We start from the raw sequence: 19,366 nt of genomic DNA on the forward strand, positions 1-19,366 counted from the left end.
GGCGGCACGGAAGCCTCTCTAGGTACGCGGCGTCTCTATGGTAGAGCGGGCGGAGCCCGAGGAAGATGGCGGCGCCCGCGGAGGCCGCTGAGGAGCGGGCTTCGGGGGGTCCTCGGCCCCCAGTGTGTCTGTTGGTGTTAGGAATGGCGGGATCTGGGAAGACCACCTTTGTACAGGTGACGTACAGGGCGCGGGAGTAGGAGGTGCGCTCGAGAGGTTGTCGGTGGTGGGCGGAAGGCCAGGGGGACCTCGAGGACGGGCTCGGGAGTTGAAGGGGGTCCGCGTGTGGCTTTCAGGACCTCGCCAGCAACTCCGGTTCCGAGCCTTTTCGGACTCTAGCCTGGTTCAGTTAGGGCTCTCTTCTCCGCACCCTCAGTTCGTATTTGGTACAGCTTGCCACGTTGTTCTGGAATCGTCTTGCCGCTAAAACTGCCGCCTCCTGGAAGGCGGGGGCTCCCACGTAACCGGCAGTTAGGACGGTGCTGGCGCCCAGGCTTCGGGTGGGGATTACTACGGTGCTGTTTCTTGCGCAGCTCTTCCGTTTCGAGCGCTGGAGATGCAGCGATTGAAGTTGACAAGGTTCCCGCTTTATCGGAGCTAATGTTTCAACGGGAGTGATGGGGAAAAACCTCACACGAATCAAGTAATTAAGTGATCGACAGACAATAGGGGAGGCCCTGTTGGAGGGATGATCAAGAAAAGAAAGCATTTCACCTGAGAGTTGAATGTTGGAGGCGGATATTGGGGACGAGTGTTTCAGGTAGAGGGAGGGACACGTAAGTGCAGAAGTCTTCAGCTGTGATCCATAAAGGGATCTTGGCCCCTTATCATTCCCTCGGTCTCACTCCATCGCTCTTTCGCGTCTCTGCAGAGGCTTACTGGACATCTGCATAGCCGAGGCTCTCCACCTTATGTGATTAATCTGGACCCGGCTGTACATGAAGTACCCTTTCCTGCCAATATTGGTGAGTAAACTGGAACAGAACTCTGAAGTTCTTCAGAAAACCAAAAGCCTCCAGCTCGGCCAATCTCTAATGCTTTCATTTTTCGTTTTCTCTAAACTATCTTTCATTTTCCTTGAATTTCCTAAAAATTCTAAACAATTTTCTTTGTTGACTCCTTTCCCTAAGTATATTAGTTTCCTTACCTCTCACTCTCATGTCTCCCCTCTTTCTGATCCGAGGGTGTCAGGCTACTGTTGTTTCATTTGTATTTTTTAAACATCTTATTTCTTGGACAGCCCGGGTGGCTCAGCGGTTTAGCGCCGCCTTCAATCCAGGGCGTGACCCTGGAGACCGGAGATGGAGTCTCCCGGACCCAGGCGAGCTCCGCTTATGGAGCCTGCTTCTCCCTCTGCCTGTGTCTCTGCCTCTCTCTCTCTGTGTGTCACTCGTGAATACATAAATAAAATCTTTAAAAAAAAAAAAAAAGATTTTCTTCCTTCATGAGAGAGAGAGAGGCAGAGACACGGGCATATACATAGATATGCATATATGCATTGTTTTGGGGAAAGGTTTCCGGTTATCATCAGACTTCCAGAGAAATCTGTGACTCTGACAGAAATTAAGGGTGAATATGATGCACTGTCATGATTCTTGATTGAATCTAGGAGCCTGGGATCCTTGGGTGGCTCAGCGGTTTAGTGCCTGCCTTTGGCCCAGGGCATGATCCTGGAGTCCCGGGATCGAGTCCCATATCAGGCTACCTGCATGGAGCCTGCTTCTCCATCTGCCTGTGTCTCTGCCTCTCTGTCTCTGTGTCTCTCATGAATAAATAAATAAAATCTTGAAAAAAAAAGAAAAGAATCTAGGAACTTCCTGATTTTCAGGCTGTCGCTGTGCTAATCCTCTCATTTTTTGTCTCTTAATTCTGCTAAGCTACTTGGACCCTAATCATACTAATAAAGGAAAATCTTGTTCAGGAGCCAGAGGTCATTTTGGGAAGTTGGGGAAGAAGTTAATATCTTCTTGCTTAAAGGATGGACTTCTACCTGATGATAGATGACTAGATAAGAAGATATAGATATGTGTGTGTATATATATATATGACTGGATAAGAAGATATATATATTTGTAAATAATATATATATAAATATATGGTTTTTTGTAAAATTACTCAGCCATAAAAAAGAATGAAATCTTACCATTTGGGACTACATGGATGGACCTAGAGGATGTTATGCTAAGTGAAATAAGCCAAGACAGAGAAAGACAAATACCTTATGATTTCACTTATATGTGGAATCTAAAAAACAAAACAAAGCAGAAACAGACTCACAGATATAAGAAACAAACTGTTGGTTACCAGAGCAGGGAGGAGCTGGGAGTGAGTGAAATAGGTGAAGGGGATTAAGAGGTACAAACGTCCAGGTACACACTAAGTCATAGGGATATAACTTATAGATTAGGGAATAGAATTAATACTATAATAACTTTGTATGATGACACATGGTAACTAGACTTGTGGAGATCATTTTGAAATTTATAAAAATATTGAATCAATATGATGTAAACCTGAAACTAGTAAGATACTATATGTCAGTTACACCTAAATTTTAAAAAAGATGGAATTCAAATAGTTGGTAGAGTCTGTAGGCTGGTAGACAGGTTTAGTTAGATATTACTGGATGCATTAATTCCCTTTGAAAAATCAGGTCTGCATTACCCCTTGCTACCAGTAGGCAGTTAGTAAGAAATAAACGTTTTTTCTTGATTTAGCTCCCTTTTTCTTTGTGTGTGATCACTGATAAGGTCCTTAAGTGGTATAAAACTTTTCCCCTGGGGCTCCTGGGTGGCTCAGTGGTTTAGTGTCTGCCTTCATACTCAGGGCATGATCCCAGAGTCCTGGGATCGAGTTCCACATCTGGCTCCCCTTAGGGAGCCTGCTTCTCCTTCTGCCTATGTCTCTGCTGCTCTCTCTGTCTCTCTCATGAATAAATGAATAAAATCTTAAAGAAAATCTTACAGAAGAAAAAAAGACTCAACTTGGCTACATTACTTAAACACACACACACACACACAGGGCAGCCCAGGTGGCTCAGTGGTTTAGCGCCACCTTTAGCTTTAGCCCAGGGCCTGATCCTGGAGACCTAGGATCAAGTACCACGTCAGGCTCCTGCATGAAACCTGCTTCTCCCTCTGCCCCTCCCTCTGCCTCTCTCTCTCTCTCTCTCTCTCTCTTTTTCTCTCTCGTTAATGAATAAATAAAATCTTAAACACACACACACACAAAACTTCTCTCCTTGTCTCAGACCGTTTCTACCATAACTTCTGAGCCCCTAGCCTAACATTTTTCATGGATTGCTTGCCACTTACCAAGTAAGGAAGGAAACCAATGTGAAGCTGGGGGGATTAGTAGAAGAGAATGCAGACAAGAGAAGCCTGAAAGGCTGGTTTCAGCTTCTTGTTGGTAGGAAGATACTTGCAGGGCACTTTCTGCCTTTCTGTTCTTCTCTTCACGATCTTGCTTTTTTCTGTATCACAGTTCAATGACCTTAGCTTAAAACTTTAGAAAATAGACTTGAAAAGTACCTGAGATACCAGGAGAGAAACTTACTTTTGTTTTCCTCAGAGGAAGCAGAGATGATTGGCGAGGCCCATTGTCTAAGGATGTTATAGGTGGAGTGTCTCAAACTATATTGTTTCTATGTGGGTTTTTTTTTTTGTAAGATTTTTTTAAGATTATTACTTATTTATTCATGATACACACACACACACACACACACACACACAGACAGGCAGAGACACATGCAGAGGGAGAAGCAAGAGAAAGGAGCACGACGTGGGACTCGATCTGGGACCTGAGTATCACGTCTGGGCCGAAGGCAGGCGCTAAACCGCTGAGCCACCCAGGGATTCCCTTGTTTCTATGTGTTAAATTCCATTGAATTTCCCCCCCCCCACCCTCCCAGATATTCGTGACACTGTGAAGTATAAAGAAGTCATGAAACAGTATCCTTTTCTGCATCTACTTCATTGAGTCATCCCTAGCTAGTTACTGTCTGTATTTTGTGGCTTTGAGAGTATTCTGCATTTTCTTTCTGAAATATACTAGCAATAGCATTTAATTGCTTTAAAGTAATTTACTTAAGAGGATAGAAAGATGAGTGAGGAGAGGTATTATAGGTGATTAGACTATTACACCTTGTGGTTTCAGTTTTCTTACCATCTTTCTAGACTATGGGCTGTTGTAATTAGAAGCACCCAGAGTGGGAGGCTGGGTAGCTGGTGCCATACCTTGCTTCCACAAAGTAGTATTGCCCTGGAGGCCACTGCCTCCTCTGATTGGGAGACTCAAAGGAGTAGGTTTATTTAAGAGCATTGAGTGTTAGTACATGCTGTATGAAATGTGTACTTTCCTTGCAGGTAGCTCTAGCTGGGTAGACCAATTATAATCAGCAGGTTGACCAGTGAGGATCAGAGCAAGGAGTGTGATATCTTCAGTGATAGTTTAAGATCTTAGTGTCTAATACCATTAAGCTGTCAGTGCCAAGTGCATCTGTCTGTTAGATTTTGGTCACTTTAATCTCTTCATTTTGCCTAGGCATCCCCAGAATGATAAAGGAATGAGGAAGATGTTGATAATGAAAATTCCTTGTGAGGTTAAGTTTGTGTGGTATATACTAGTCAAGGATTAGCTGCCAGTTTCCATTTGTGGAACACTAATGTTACGGTGCTATGTGTGTGAATAATATCCTAAGTGTGAGTTTCATCACCTAAATTGATCTGTAAGTAATTTAAATCCTCAACTTGGTGTCCAGGTATGGGCTTGGGCCCAATGGTGGTATAGTGACCTCACTCAATCTCTTTGCTACCAGATTTGATCAGGTATGTCTGTTTTTACTTTTATAGACATGAATGCGTAAAAACCTACGACTTTTTTTTTTTTAAAACCGATGACAGACTTAATTTTTTAAAGATTTATTTATTTATTTATAATAGACCTAGAGAGAGAGAGAGAGAGAGAGAGAGAGGCAGAGACACAGGAGTAGGGAGAAGCAGGCGCCATGCCGGGAGCCCGACGTGGGACTCCATCCTGGGACTCCAGGATCGCGCCCTGGGCCAAAGGCAGGCGCCAAACCGCTGAGCCACCCAGGGATCCCCAAAAACCTCTGACTTTTGAATGCTTGGCTTGCTCACATTGGGAAAGAAGAGCAATAAACCTGGATATACATATGGAAAATAAGTAAACATTTTGATAGACAGAGAAGTAAGTTATGACAGGATAATCAGTATTGTGAGACACTTCACATTTAACATTTGTGATGGCCAGTAAAACAAAAATCTAGGTTCTTTTCTTGATCTTGGCTTATACTGTCACCTTGAGGATGGAGTGGAGGATTGGGGAGTGGGAGGGGCTAGCAGGCATGGAATGGAAAGATAATGGGGCTTTTTTACATGTGACAGATAATTGTCACTGTTTAGGTTTTTCTCCTACTTCTACAAGAGTGTTTTGTAATCATGAATTTTTTACCCTCATGTCACTCCAAGAGACAGGCTGTTAAACATTTTATACCAAAGTACTAAGAGATATGACCCGAAAGTGAGAGATCGTCTTCAGCTTCTCAGGACCCTGCAGTACACTCTGGGGTGTGTCAGTGCTGCTGATGTGACTGTGTTTCCTTAGTTCATGGAGTTTATTAGTTGGTGTCCTAAGACTGAGAACAGAGATTCAGTAGTTGATAGTTGCCTATAAGGTGGGCCACCCTGGAAACGGTGATTTTTGTATTGAAGATGGATCCTGTTTTTAATTGGCATCTTTTTTCTTTCAGGTGATGAAATTTATTGAGAAGGCCCAGAACATGTCTAAGTAAGTGCTTTTGGCCTAACACCTGTTTATTACACTGTAGTTGCCGTGTCTCAAGGATTTCAGGATACCATCGGGCTCTGAAAGGGTGTAGATTGAGATGAAACCATTAGAAGTGAAACAAAAAGGTGGGCAAAAGAAATCATTAAGATGCTCTACAGTGATGAGCTAAATTCAATAGTATCCTACCCCCAATCACTGTCATATATGCCCATGGCTTCCTAGGAGGTGTTTTAAGACTTTGTCCAAATTCAGTTGTCTCCCTACCTTCTCTTGGGAAAACACATTTGTTGGCATTAAAATCTCTGAAGTACCTTTCTAACCCTTGTTTAAAAATAAATCATAAGGGGCGCCTGGGTAGCTCGGTGGTTGGGTGTCTGTCTTTGACTCAGGTCGTGACCCCAGGGTTCTGGGATTGAGTCCTGCATCGGGTTCCCTGCAGGGAGCCTGCTTCTCCCTTTGTTTATGTCTCTGTGTCTCTCATGAATAAATAAATAAAATCTTAAAAAAAAATAAAAGGAAAAAAAAAGACTATATGCTCATTATAGAGAATTCAAAACCTTCCTTCGACGCCCCCCACCACGACCCCAAGAAACCTTGGTTCCCCAAGAGATTTGCCTTCTGGTTTTGTTTATCTCTTATTTTTAACACAGTGTGTTTCTAATATGATCATAGTTTCTTCTGTGATCATTTGCAGCAATTTGTGGACTGCTACTCCTGCCTGGTATCATGAATACTGGACAGGTAGTATACGTTTTAAGGGTAGTGGGAGGAAGTTAGAGTTGACAGTGTGAAGAGGTTATTCCTTCTTGGATAAGCAGATGTTCAGTGTTACGTGTGCTGGAATATCTTTCAGTATTTCACAGGTGTGATACTTCTCGAATGGTTGTTCTTGATACAGATATGTCTTGCTTGACACACCTGGACAGATTGAGGTTTTCACGTGGTCGGCTTCTGGGACAATCATTACTGAAGCCCTGGTGAGTATTCGAGGACTTGTTAGACTGACTAACTAGAGCGCTAAACTGGTTAAGCATCTTTTTATTGAGTGGGATGCCATATGGGAAGTTAGTTGTGGAAGCTCTTGGCACCCTGCCTAAAGTGGTTTTCCCTTGCTAAGGAAGGTGGGAAAAGAGTTTGGAGATAGGTCATGAGTCCTTTGACTAAGGCTGTGATTATTTTGTGGCTTTAGGCATCCTCATTTCCCACAGTTGTCATATACGTCATGGATACATCAAGAAGTACCAATCCAGTGACCTTCATGTCCAATATGCTCTATGCCTGCAGGTAATGAATTGTTGGTGGGCCATGGTATTACATCAAGGTAGGAGGCCTCCTCTTTTCTTTTTTATATTTGAGTCCTGAGTGCTTACCAACCTGGATTTGTGCTCATTCAGATGTGCCCCTCAGTTTAGTAGTTGTGAGCTGGGGAGAGATTAGAAGAGAAAAGAGGCATATGTGTTAGCATTCTCTTTGACCAGCTTCTCATCTCCCCCCTTTGCTTGTTACAGAAACAGGTACTGTATGAATATGAACCTTTTGGTAGTCGCTCGCAGTTGAATGAAACAAGTCTAAATAGAATAGAGCCCTCTGATATAAATGTTCCTTTTCTGTGTTATGACATGTAGACTTAAATTATAAAATGAGAGATTGTGAATAAAGAGATTTATCTATAATTCCAAAAAGCACAAGTTTGCCCCAACTTGGTGTCTGTCATTAAGGACAGAGAGACATGCCTTACTAGGGTATGTGAGTGCATTCGACATAGAGCAAGGGAAATTATTATGAAATTTGAGAGAATTTTATTTGGTGGATACACAAAAACCATCACCAGCATTTGTGCCTTCTCCTATGACTAGGGATATACCTTCTTGGTAGATGCAATAAATTGTAGTCCAAATAGAAATCTGACGTCTGACAGCGTTGTTTCCGTATATATTGTTTAAAAGAGACCATTATTTGGTAGAAACAACCAGACAAAAAACCCATACACAGAAAACCAGATGAATATCAAAGCATTATTACTCCAAGAAAGAAAGAGAACGTATGTGTGTTGTTTGCTTAATGGTAGCGGTGAAGTCCCTCTTCCTCTTGGGAGAGTAGAATGTGAGGGCTGTGTCAGGATGGATAGCTGTATGTAGCGTCTGAACCCATTCCAGTTCTCGTTACTCGGTTCTAGCAGACTGACAATTGGGTAAGCAAGAGCTTAAGTGCTTTCACTGATAATGTCTTGATGTTTGATTTTCAGCATCTTGTACAAAACCAAGCTGCCTTTCATTGTGGTTATGAATAAAGTAAGTGGTTCCTTCCTTTTGTGGTTTAGTATTTCTTTTTCATCAGAACCTTGTGTTATTGGAAGGTTTAGGGGTTTGGGTAGGTGAGGATTTTCACATGTCGGAGAATAGATTCAAACTTAACTGAAACAAAGTCATGAGCATTTGTAGGAAAAAGATTCAGTCGAATTAAATGAATATTTATTACTGGCTCTCCTCAGAGTAATTTAAAACTGGATAGAGTAGCCCCTCAATCATAGTGTATAGGTTATTCCTCAGAATCACAACTATGTATATGGGGGAGGGACTGCTTGTTTATTGGCAGAGCAATTAAAACAGAAAACTTCACTTTTCTTGAGTCGACAGCAAGGATTCAAGAGAGTATATGACTTCAGAGCCTAGTATGTGCTGGCATCTACTGTGGTCATGGTCACTTGGCAGTGGATAGTAAAGGGTTGGCTTCAACCAAGAGAACACATATGTTCATTTGTTTACAGTATCCGTGGTCCTTTATGGTTTGTTGTAGTGGAGGAGGAAATGGGGGAAGCAGAGAAAAAAAAATAAGAATAATTGCTTTGTGGTTGGCATTTAATTAAAAAGTTTTTGACGTTGTTTGGTATCTAAACACACCTCTGATTGCTGATAATTGTCTTCTGTTTGGTACAGACTGACATCATTGATCACAGCTTTGCAGTGGAATGGATGCAAGATTTTGAAGCTTTCCAAGATGCCTTGAATCAAGAGACTACATATGTCAGTAACCTGACTCGTTCAATGAGCCTGGTGTTGGATGAGTTTTACAGCTCACTTAGGGTAAACTTTCTCCTCTGCTTATACTGACAGTCCCTTCAGACATCCTCTTAACCATAGGGCTGGCGTTGAGCCTATCTTAGAAAAGAAGTTTGGTATTTTCACAAAGCATTTAAAGGATTACTTATTAAAAATTGGAGGTTTTCCCACCTCTTCTTTTACATGTTGCTGTCCAGTTTTAAAACTGGAAGTTTAAGAGATAAAGTAGAGGTGGCTGGCTATTTTTTTTTTTTAAAGATTCTATTTATTTATTTGAGAGAGAGAGAATAAGCGCCCATGAGCAGGGGGAAGGGCAGAGGGAGAAGGAGAAGCCAGCTCCCTGCCGAACAGGGAGCCCGACATGGGCCTCTATCCCAGGACCCTGAGATCATGACCTGAGCCGAAGGCAGATGCCCAAACTATTGAGCCAACCAGGTACCCCATGGCTGGCTCTTAATCTCAGGGTCATGAGTTCGAGCCCCTCATTGGGAGATTACTTCAAAAAAAAAAAAAAAAAAAGAAGATAAAGAAGATAAAGACCCTACCTTCAGAGTTTATGATCTAGTTCAAAGGGAAGGCTACATACAGAATTGAAACATAATATATTGTGGTAAGGATCTTACTAAGATTGGAGGTTGGGCCTGATGCTGCTGAGGGGCAGATCACTCTTGAAATGAGGCATTTTGGAGGATATAGCATTAGAGGTATGCTTTGAAGGAAAGGTATGATTTACATAAGCAAATGTGAGTCGGGATGGCAGGGAGGATGGTAATTGCTCAAGCAAAGGCATTGAGATACTAATTTTTTTTTAAAAGATTTTATTTATTTGAGAGAAAGAGTGAGGGAGAACATGAGCAAGGGAAGGGGCAGGAGAGGGAGAAGCAGACTCCCTCCTGTGCAAGGAGCCTAATGCTGGGCTCCATCCCAGGATCTTGGACCATGACCCGAGCCAAAGGCAGACACTGAACCGACTGAGCCACCCAGGCACCAGAGATAGTTAATTTTTATAGAGAACAAGCAGTGGTTAGATTTGACAGGGAATAGATGAGAAGCCTCGTTGTGTGTTTCTCCTAATTTTCTTTTTATCCAGTCTTCTCTTTTCCATAAACTTCTTTCCATGGCTTTTGAGTATGTGTGCTGTTTTGTTTTAGCTTCACCCTTTGCCAGAGACTTCTTGAGGTATCTAAACTTCTTTCATGAAGATTTTATGACATTTGAATAAGGTAATATATACAGCATTTAAAAATACACAGTTGTTTGCTCAGTGGCATTGATGCTTTTGGCAGGTGGTGGGTGTGTCTGCTGTTCTGGGTACAGGCTTAGATGAACTCTTCGTGCAAGTCACCAGTGCTGCAGAAGAATATGAAAGGTGAGGATGAAGGAAAAATCCTCTTGATGACATTTTTAGTAACCCACAGTCTGATACGATAGCGTTTTGCCAGGCAAAGCATTTGGGTTTCACAGTGTAGGTATTACATTTGTCATTTGGATGTGTACGGGATCTGTGTGTGTACACTTAGGGATAAGAAGTCTCCATTAACCTTCTTTAAACATAGTGTACAACTTTCACTGTATTTAGTGATTAAGAGCAAGAGTGTTCAGACTTTTTATTTTTTGTTTTATTTTTAAAAAAATTTTTAAGAGATCTTATTTACTTATTTGACAGCACAAGCAGGGGAGGCTGCAGGCAGAGAGGGAGCGAGAGAAGCAGGCTCCCCGCTGATTAGGGAGCCCAATGCAGGGCTGGTCCTGGATCCCAGGACCCTGGGATCATGACCTGAGCTGAAGGCAGATGCTTAACGGACAGAGCCATACGGGCGCCCCACACATTTTTTTTGTAAAAAGCCAGATTGTAAATATTTCAGGCTTTTGTAGGCCTTACGATCTTTGTTGCAACTCTCAACTGTCATTGTAGGGCGAAAGCATCCGTAAACAATTTGCAAACGAATGGGCATGGCTGTGTCCTAATAAAATTTATTTACAAAAATAGGCATGATTTGGCCTGTTTGCCACATTGGCTGACCCTGGATTAAGAACATAGCCTGTGGAGTCAGACAGACATGGGTTGGATTTCTGTTTTCTCCACTGAATAAATGGGTGGCCTTAGCAGGTTTTCATCATTTGTACATCAGGGATAGTAGCATTTTATTGTTAAGGTTGTGAGCGTTATTTGAGAAAATACATCTGAAGCACCTAGTATAATTGCTGACTGCTGACACATAGCGAGCACATTTCACGATAAATGATTGTTGTTACTGTTATCATCGTTAATACTGGAATTTGTTTACTTAAAGGAAAATGTAATCCGAACGCTTTCCTTGGGGGGTGGCATGATAATTAGCTTCCTTTGGCTTCATTTGTTAGCAAGATTCTAACAACCACATGGTGATTTTTAGACACATTATTTTGATTTTGATTCATCAGAGAAGGGGTCTTTCTGTGTGTTACCAAAGCCTCAGGACAGACCCTTCTGTATCCTTTTGTTGTCGCCCAGATAAGCCACATAATTACACATTGAGCTTCCTGAGCCCAACGGGCCTACCTTCTTTTATTCATTCATCACTGTGTTTATCCAAACAAATGATGAGCTCATCAGACATGAACTCCGCAGAGTTCATCTTTCCAGGCCAGCAGTTTTTTGTCTCTTTGCTGGTTTCAGAGTGGGGACAAGCACTTTGACTTTTAATTCCATAGGTATATAGAATATCAGTGACTAAGACTTGTTCCATCTAACATTCAGTAAAGTAAGGTCTTCTGTTATTGTCAGAGCCCTAGGAACATGGAAATGATGTGGAGGCGGGTAGGACAGATTATTAAACACAGGAATTTAGAAAGTGTTTTCTCTCTCCAGGGAGTATCGTCCTGAATATGAACGTCTGAAGAAGTCACTGGTAAGAGAGGAGGCTATGTGTATGTTTTGGGCCACTAAAAAAGAACTTTAAACCATGCACTAATCCTCCTGCCATAAATACTTTTTTGGGGGCTATCAGTGTACGTTCTACGTGTTTGTTATTTTAAATTAGTAAACCTGTATGTGTGCTGTCTAGATGCAGGAGGGCCCCTTAATTGTTTTTCTTCTCTTTATTTGAATTTCTTAAAGTCTGATTTTTCCTGTTAGATGCGCTAAGCACTTCTTGGGCCCCACCCCACTCCTACTCTAAGCTGCATTTAAGAGCTGGTTATAGAATTTTAAGAAAAAAGTGGTTCACAGTGCTTATTCCAAATAATCGCTTGGCCTGCCCCCTTCAGCTCCATTGGGCCCCTTATCACTGCTGTGTGCTTGACGTTTCTTTTGATGGGTTCTTGTGTCTAACTTCTGCAACCCCTAATTCATTCTGCAGAGCCCTCCAGTCTGAACTTGTGCTATCTTGATCCACACTGCTTGGTGTTTCTGTATCTGCTATCTCTTACCTGCCTCAATGTCTAAATAGCCTCTAGTGTTTGTGTGTATACTTAGTCATCTCCAGTTACAAGTCTGGCATCTAATTCAGGGCTCCTATTTTTTTTTTCCCTAAAGATTTTATTTGACTTATATTTATTTTGTAGAGAGAGAGGGTGTTACCTGGGTGGGGAGGGTGCGGAGGGAGGGAGAATCTGAAGCAGGCTCCATGCTCAGCGACACAGATCATGACCTGAGCCGCAATTAAGAGTTAGATGCTTAACGGACTGAGCCACCCAGGCACCCCTAGGACTCCTTTTTTAATATGAAGATATTTTTCTTTGTGTGTACAGGCCAATGCAGAGAGCCAGCAGCAGAAGGAACAACTGGAACGCCTTCGGAAAGATATGGGCTCTGTAGCCTTGGACACAGGGACTGCCACAGGTACTGGAGGGTCTCCTCTCCTGGTGTTAGGAACTGAAAGGATGATATGCGTATTTCCACCGAGCAGGAAGATACTTCTGTTTAAGAGCGAGAAAAGGATAAAAATAATGTGTTTGAGATTGATCAATGTATTTATTTATCTATTCTACCGCTTTTGCTTTGTGTGTGATTTGCAAAGGTAAACTGGACGTTGTGTTTAACTATACCACTTTGAGTTCTTCCTCTTCAGGTAGGTTTTGCTTTACTTCAGCTAGATACTTGATGTCTTCTCTATTTTCTTAAACACTTTACAAAAAACCTAAATTAGTTAACATACAGTGTATTAGGAAGTTGAGGGTAGAGTTTAGTGGTTCATCAGTTGCATAATAGCACCCAGTGCTTATCACATCAAGTGCCCTCCTTAACGCCTGTCCCCCAGTTACCCCATCCCCCCACTCAGTTTTCTTAAATACGTTTTTTGCCTTCCACTCTCCTCCCTTGTTTCCTGTTTATTTTGACCTACTTTCAGATTAACAGAAAAATTGCGTGGCTAGTAGAATTATTACTAGGTAGCATTCAACCAGATTCACAAAATGTCAACGTTTTACCACGTTGCTTCATTGTCTTCTTCTCATGATGTATGACTTTGTATATAAGTATACATTTGTAAACAAAACATGTTCCTTTTTTCAGAGTCCTGTAAGTTACACACTTCTTATTTTTCAATATTATCCTTGATACTTCTGTCTGTATTTCCTAAAACAAGGATATTTTATATAAGCTCATTACTAGAAATTAGGAAATGAACACTGCTACTGTCGTGTAGTGTGTAATCCTTATTTAGGTGTAGCTATTTGCCCTGTACAGCAGGTGAAAATCCTGGATCTGCATTGCATTGAGTTGTCTTGTCTCTCTCTCCTTTAATCTGGAATGTTTCTTTAGTCTTTGATTTAATTTTTATTTATTTTTGATAGTCGCACACACACACACAGAGAGAGAGAGAGAGAGAGAGAGAGAGAGAGAGGCAGAGACACAGGCAGAGGGAGAAGCAGGCTCCATGCACCGGGAGCCCGATGTGGGATTCGATCCTGGGTCTCCAGGATCGCGCCCTGGGCCAAAGGCAGGCATCAAATCGCTGCACCATCAGGGATCCCATGTTCTTAAATTTTTTTAAAGATTATTTATTTGAGAAAGCGCATAAGGTGGGAGTGGCAGAGCGGGAGGGAGAGGAAGAAAGAATTGGAAGCTGATGTCTGGGTGGCTCAGTCGGTTGAGCGCCCGATTCTTGGTTTCAGCTCAGTTTATGAACTCAACACAGAGTGAGGAGCCCAGTGTGGAGCTTGAGCCCATGACCCATGAGATCATAACCTGAGCTGAAACCAACAATCGGGCGCTCCACTGACTGAGCCACGCAGGCGCCCCTGTATTTTCTTATTGTTTGAATTCATTTTGTCATTGATTCTTAGGGGTTTCTAGATTGGCGCTCATATTTAGTATGTATGCACCCCCACCCATCCACACTTATGGATGGACTGACCTTTAAAGGAATGAAGTTCTACTCACGAAAGCTGTTGCTGTATCTTCGATAGTCCATGCAAAGCAGCTTGGAGGGGGAGATGCTGGACTGTGGCTGGGTTTACCAGTTAAGTGAACTGGCCTGGCCATCCTTGTACACCTCAGCGACATAAACACCTGTGTGCTGCGCTCCTTTAAATCACTCAAGAATATGTGAAGCAAAGCAGCCCGGGTGGCTCAGCGGTTGAGCCGATGAGCCCAGGGCATGATCCTGGAGACCTGGGATCTAGTCCCATGTCAGGCTCCCTCCATGGAGCCTGCTTTTCCCTCTGCCTGTGTCTCTGCCCGTCTCTCTCTCTCTCTCTGTCTGTCTCTCTGTGTGTGTGTGTCTCTCATGAATAAATAAATTAAAAATCTTTAAAAAATATGTGAAGCAGTAAGTGTTCAATCTGCTGCAAAAGGTCTTTCACAGTCAGATAACCTGTTAAAGTTGAAGACTTGCAGTAAATTATTGGGGGAACATCCCAAGTATAGTTAGGCACCGACTGAAGCTCTGACTGTTAACACGCCATGCCACCATCCGTCTTCAGGGCCGCAGGGCCCCAGAGATCTGTGTCTCTTGCTGTTGTCACTGTCGGCCTCCTCAGTCCCCAGGTGACTTTTCTCTGACGAGGCTCCTGAAGGCTCTAGGATATGTGGCATCATGGAGGTTCTTGTAAAGCCCAACCCTCGCAGGCTGAATTCGACTTTGCTTGGCACTTAGCCCTCGTTGAGTTTCTCGGAGTAGGAAATTAGTCTCTAAGAGTAGATTCAGTTTCCCATTTTCCTCCTTCCCTCTTTCTCTTGAAAAATATCCGGGCTCCTTTGCTGCCTGCCATTTCACCATCTGTTCTCTTCAGACCCTCAGAACTTAAATTTCCATCTGGATCTTCCTTTACCCTGACTCCCCAGCACACTGCATCTGCTCACATGTCCTTAGTCTTCATAAGAAAAACTATAGCCTCTTCTAGCAGCTAGTAAGAATGAAAGAGGGCGAGCTACTTGAAAATTATTTTCTTCAGCTTAAAAAGAGCACCTTGGGGTTACTGGGATCCTGGAAGCATATTGTGAACTATACTACTGTAAAAGTTAAGTGGTATTAACAATAATACATTTAGAAAAGGTAAAATCCTGCATTTATATTTATCACGACCACTTTCATCCTGCCAATTTATAACCATAGTCACTGAATCAGAATCATCTTTTTGAGGACATATAGGTTCATGACATGCTACTGATTGGTGTTTTCTCTGTAGGCAGCTTATCTCGGGCACTTGACCCTTCTGACTTGATCCTGACTCGGGGAACTTTGGATGAAGAGGATGACGAAGCCGACAGTGATACTGATGATATTGATCACAGAGGTGAGAGGTGGCTGAAGTGGCTCATGAAGAGAGTAGCTGCTCATCCCCATCATGTTTGCTCGGGAGCTGCTTATTCAGAGAAACCTTACACATGCAGCCAGTGATAGGGGAGAGAAGAGATGGCACTGGATATAGCAGCAGGAAAGAGTGCATGTATTGAGAGTTCCTGGCCTCTACTGAACGGTCAACATTGAGCTCATTATAGGCTTTTAATTAGTCTTGTGTCTTCTCATCTTTAGCTCGAAATCCATTTGAGAAATCTAGAATTTTTGTTTTCTGTAAATACTCTTTTAAGAATACGTAGGGGGTGAGGGGCAGCCTGGGTGGCTCAGCGGTTTAGCATCGCCTTCAGTCCAGGGTGTGATCCTGGAGAGCCGGGATCGAGTCCCGCATCGGCTCCCTGCATGGATCCTGCTTCTCCTTCTGCCTGGGTCTCTGCCTCTCTCTCTCTCTCTGTGTCTCTCATGAATAAATAAATAAAATCTTAAAAAAAAAAAAGAAGAATACTTAGGGCGTGAGGGGCAAGAATGCATAAGGTGGCCTCAGCAGGGTTCCACCTGGCATAGTTTATGGACTGTGATCAGAATCCGTTTCTTGAAACAACATTTGTCGGTTCTAGCTACGACCAAGAGCAAACCTCTCTTTGCCGTCCAGTATGCTGGATGCTAACATCTAAAATGGCTCATTGACTCAGACTTATTGAGGTATAATTTACAAACAGTAAAGCCCACCCTTTTTAAGGGTTTTTAGTTTGCTGAATTTTAACAAATATATGTGCATTAGTAACAGCCATCATACGTCAAGATACGGAATACTTCCACCACCCCCAAAAGCGCCTCATGCTTGTTTTTATTCAGTCCCCTTTCTGCACACTTAGTTTTTCGCAGTCACTAATCTGATTCCTATTCCTGTAATTTTGCTTTTTTCTAGAATGTTGTATAATTGGAATCGCAGTGTTTTAGCTTTTCGCGTTTGACTTTTTTCAGTCAGTGTAATGCTCTTGCAAGTCCATCCTTGTGTCAGAAGTATGTTCTTTTTACCGACGAATAATAATATGCCATGATATGGCTTTTACCATGAATGGTCTATCCATTCACCTGCTGATTGCCATTAGGGTTGTTTCCAGATTTTAGCTGTTATGAATAAAGCTGCTGTATATATTTCTCTTGGTTAAAAATACCTAGGAGTGGGACCTCATTTTAGTTACTTTATGAGGGGGGTATTCTCCCCACTTATAGATGGAAGGAATTGTACATTTTGGGCAACATGATAAATAGGGCATGCTTGTGGAAGATATTTCTTCTTTGGGAGAAGTAAACACTTAGCTTATTAGAAGCAGAGTACTGTTTCTGATGGATTAGTGACAGCAGCTCTAGTCTACCATTATCTGATACCTTTCTAATGGGAAAGTTAAGAATTGACCTTTTTTCCTTGCAGTTACAGAGGAAAGCCGTGAAGAGCCAGCATTCCAGAATTTTATGCAAGAATCAATGGCACAGTACTGGAAGAGAAACAACCAGTAGTTTCTAGAAGTCTGAAATTTTGGAACCCTGAAGGAACTATCCTAACCTCTGATGGGGGCTACTATAAAGGACAATTTTGTTCAGAGTAGCAGTGTTTCTCTTATAGGGAAATTTGACTCCTATGCAGCCAGGGATACAAGACCATTGGGCCTAACAGGCTTCACGTTTTATCATTTCAACTTAAGTACTTTTGCTGCTGATGGATGGAACAGAGAGAACTTACTATTCACCTCAAATCTCTATTAGGCTGGATCTGTACTCTACTCTCCCGTCTTGTCCTTGACCCTGTACCATGAATTCCCCTCCTTTTAGCAGAAAGGGCGAGAGGAATCATGAGCTTCCCCAGGGTGGCAGCAGTCTGCTTGGCAACCAATCAATGTTGGGTACAAAAGGTGCCTCACACGGGGTACCTCATTGTAGAATAACAGGTTCGTTGAAGAAGGTGAGCAAAACATAGGATTAATGAATAAGAATCCTGCTTTGGATGGTGACTTGGATAAAGAGTTTTAAATTTTAACTTTAAGTCTGCCTGTCATAATTTCAAATAATAGAATTATGTAATTGCAAGTAGGTTCGCTTCTATTCAACACAGAGGTTTAAAGCCACGTGTCCAAACCTGTCTCAGTAAAGAGGGGACGTTTACTAAAGTCTCTCTTGTAAACATACCAAGTAACTGGGTACAGAGCCAGGCACTGTTTGTATTCTACATTAACCTTAAGGAAAAGGATCTTTTGTAATTTACTCAAAGGCCATGGATTTGGGTCAGGTGCATATTCCATATATAAATAATAACCTTGGTAGGGTTTGCCCTGCCTCCACATTCTTCACAGTACACACAGTAAAACTGCGTTTCTCTCAGGAAAGTTTATCCCTGCCTAACCTGTACTCGAATTCAGTGGTTCTCAAGTGTGGTCATTGGATCAGAAGCATCGGCATGACCTGGGGAATTGTTAGAGACACAACACTCAAGATCTGAATGAAACTGTGGGTGTGGGACCTAGAAATCTGTTTTAATAAGTCCTTCAGAGGATTCCCATGTACATGAAGTTTGAGAACCACTGCCCTAACTACCATAGCCTGTGACAGTTCCAGGCCTTGAGAATCTCCAGTATCTCAAAACGACCTGCTATATCAGAGTACCTAACCTTAACCATCTGGTGCCTATTCTCCAATGTAAATATTCCAAAAAGTATTTTATTTTGCCATTAAGTATTAATTTCAGTGTTCCATACCTGTCGATTATAAGCCTGTATAGATCTATAGGTATCTATACTTAAGAGATATTAATTTCAATATTCTATATCTAGAAACCACTAGGCTAAAACTTTGAACCGTTCAAAAGGAAACCATCTGCAAAGCAAGACTGAACATACTTGGTTTTCCCCTTTTAGTGCCTTTGAATACTTCTTTAAAAAATAATTTGGAGGTGCCTGAGTCGCTCTGTTGGTTAAGCATCTGACTCGATTTCAACACAGGTCTTGGTCTCAGGGTCGTTAAGTTCAAGCCCCATGCTGGGTGTGGAGCTTACTTAAAAAAGAAAAAAAAAAAAAAAGGCCTATTCCTTAAAGCTCTACTTTATAAGGACAGAGAGAAAGTCTTCCTTATCTTTGTATACCTTGTACAGGAACCAATACATAATTGGTGTTCAGTAAGTGTTTGCCAACTGAATGAATTAAATGCTAGATGACTACTTTATGGAAACTGCCTGATGTCTGCTTTCATAAATAGGGAAAGATGAAGCTAGGTGTGGAATGGAAGTTTAGAGAATTGTGTTCAGGATTGTGCAATTAGCAAATTTATAAATTATCTGAGAGTTTACATTGTAATCTCATTGCGACTGCATTCGTCTTTTTTTTTAAGTTTTTATTAGAGAATGTGTGCGCTTGAGTGGGGAGAGGGGCAGAGAAAAACAGACTCGGGGATTGATCTCAGGACCCCAAGATCATGACCTGAGTCAAAGTGAGATGCTTAACAGCCTGAAAGCTACCTAGGTTACCCTGCATTCATCTTTGTTCTCAGTGCCTCTGACATTCAAGGCATTCAGGAATATGCTAATTAAAGCTGTGCCTTGATTTTGGTCATTTAAAAGAGTGTGCAGATTTCAAAAGACTGGTATTCTGCACCCAGAAAGCAAACTTGAGCAGTACTTAAATGCTGGTGCCCGCTATCAAGGCATAAAGCACACATTTGTTAATTACCGCTAATAATTCCAGTGCTAATCATTCACTTAATAAATAAATGACTGAGACCATCAGA

The 19,366-nt window shown here is 42.1% G+C and overlaps 2 protein-coding genes across 7 annotated transcripts in view; one reads left to right on the forward strand and one right to left on the reverse strand.

The window, feature by feature from the left end:
- On the forward strand, window positions 1-18,805 carry LOC129511179 (GPN-loop GTPase 1). 4 transcript variants are annotated; one of them, XM_055327733.1, is made up of 14 exons: window positions 29-176; window positions 872-965; window positions 3,911-3,950; window positions 4,760-4,826; window positions 5,771-5,808; window positions 6,707-6,785; window positions 6,998-7,092; window positions 8,054-8,099; window positions 8,745-8,891; window positions 10,154-10,236; window positions 11,719-11,758; window positions 12,600-12,690; window positions 15,480-15,587; window positions 17,025-18,805. In XM_055327733.1, the coding sequence occupies exons 1-14, from the start codon at window positions 66-68 to the stop codon at window positions 17,108-17,110; spliced, it is 1,125 nt and encodes a 374-aa protein (XP_055183708.1). In that variant the 5' UTR covers window positions 29-65; the 3' UTR covers window positions 17,111-18,805. The 4 variants fall into 4 exon arrangements, with proteins under 4 accessions (XP_055183711.1, XP_055183708.1, XP_055183710.1 ...); XM_055327736.1 differs by lacking the exons at window positions 29-176; window positions 3,911-3,950; window positions 4,760-4,826 and adding an exon at window positions 1-22; XM_055327735.1 differs by lacking the exons at window positions 3,911-3,950; window positions 4,760-4,826 and having other exon boundaries at window positions 51-176.
- Window positions 7,099-19,366, reverse strand: part of LOC129511178 (STAGA complex 65 subunit gamma) — a 24,531-nt gene continuing 12,263 nt past the window's right edge. Inside the window, exon 5 of one of the 3 annotated variants that reach the window (XM_055327731.1) lies at window positions 7,099-7,230. The gene's annotated coding sequence lies outside the window, so the exon portion shown is untranslated. Of the gene's footprint in view, window positions 7,231-9,668; window positions 10,218-12,551; window positions 12,768-19,366 lie in introns of those variants that run through there. The other 2 variants (XM_055327730.1, XM_055327729.1) reach the window with 2 other exon arrangements.

The sequence above is a fragment of the Nyctereutes procyonoides genome, unplaced genomic scaffold (assembly GCF_905146905.1).
Source record: "Nyctereutes procyonoides isolate TBG_1078 unplaced genomic scaffold, NYPRO_anot_genome, whole genome shotgun sequence".
Lineage (NCBI taxonomy): Eukaryota > Metazoa > Chordata > Mammalia > Carnivora > Canidae > Nyctereutes > Nyctereutes procyonoides.

Coding starts and splice junctions, on each gene's coding strand:
- LOC129511179 (XM_055327733.1), top strand. CDS start 66: ATGGCGGCGCCCGCGGAGGCCGCTGAGGAGCGGGCTTCGGGGGGTCCT. Junction 5,809..6,706: donor AAGGCCCAGAACATGTCTAA/GTAAGTGCTTTT, acceptor TTCTTGATACAG/ATATGTCTTGCTTGACACAC. Junction 10,237..11,718: donor GCTGCAGAAGAATATGAAAG/GTGAGGATGAAG, acceptor TTCTCTCTCCAG/GGAGTATCGTCCTGAATATG.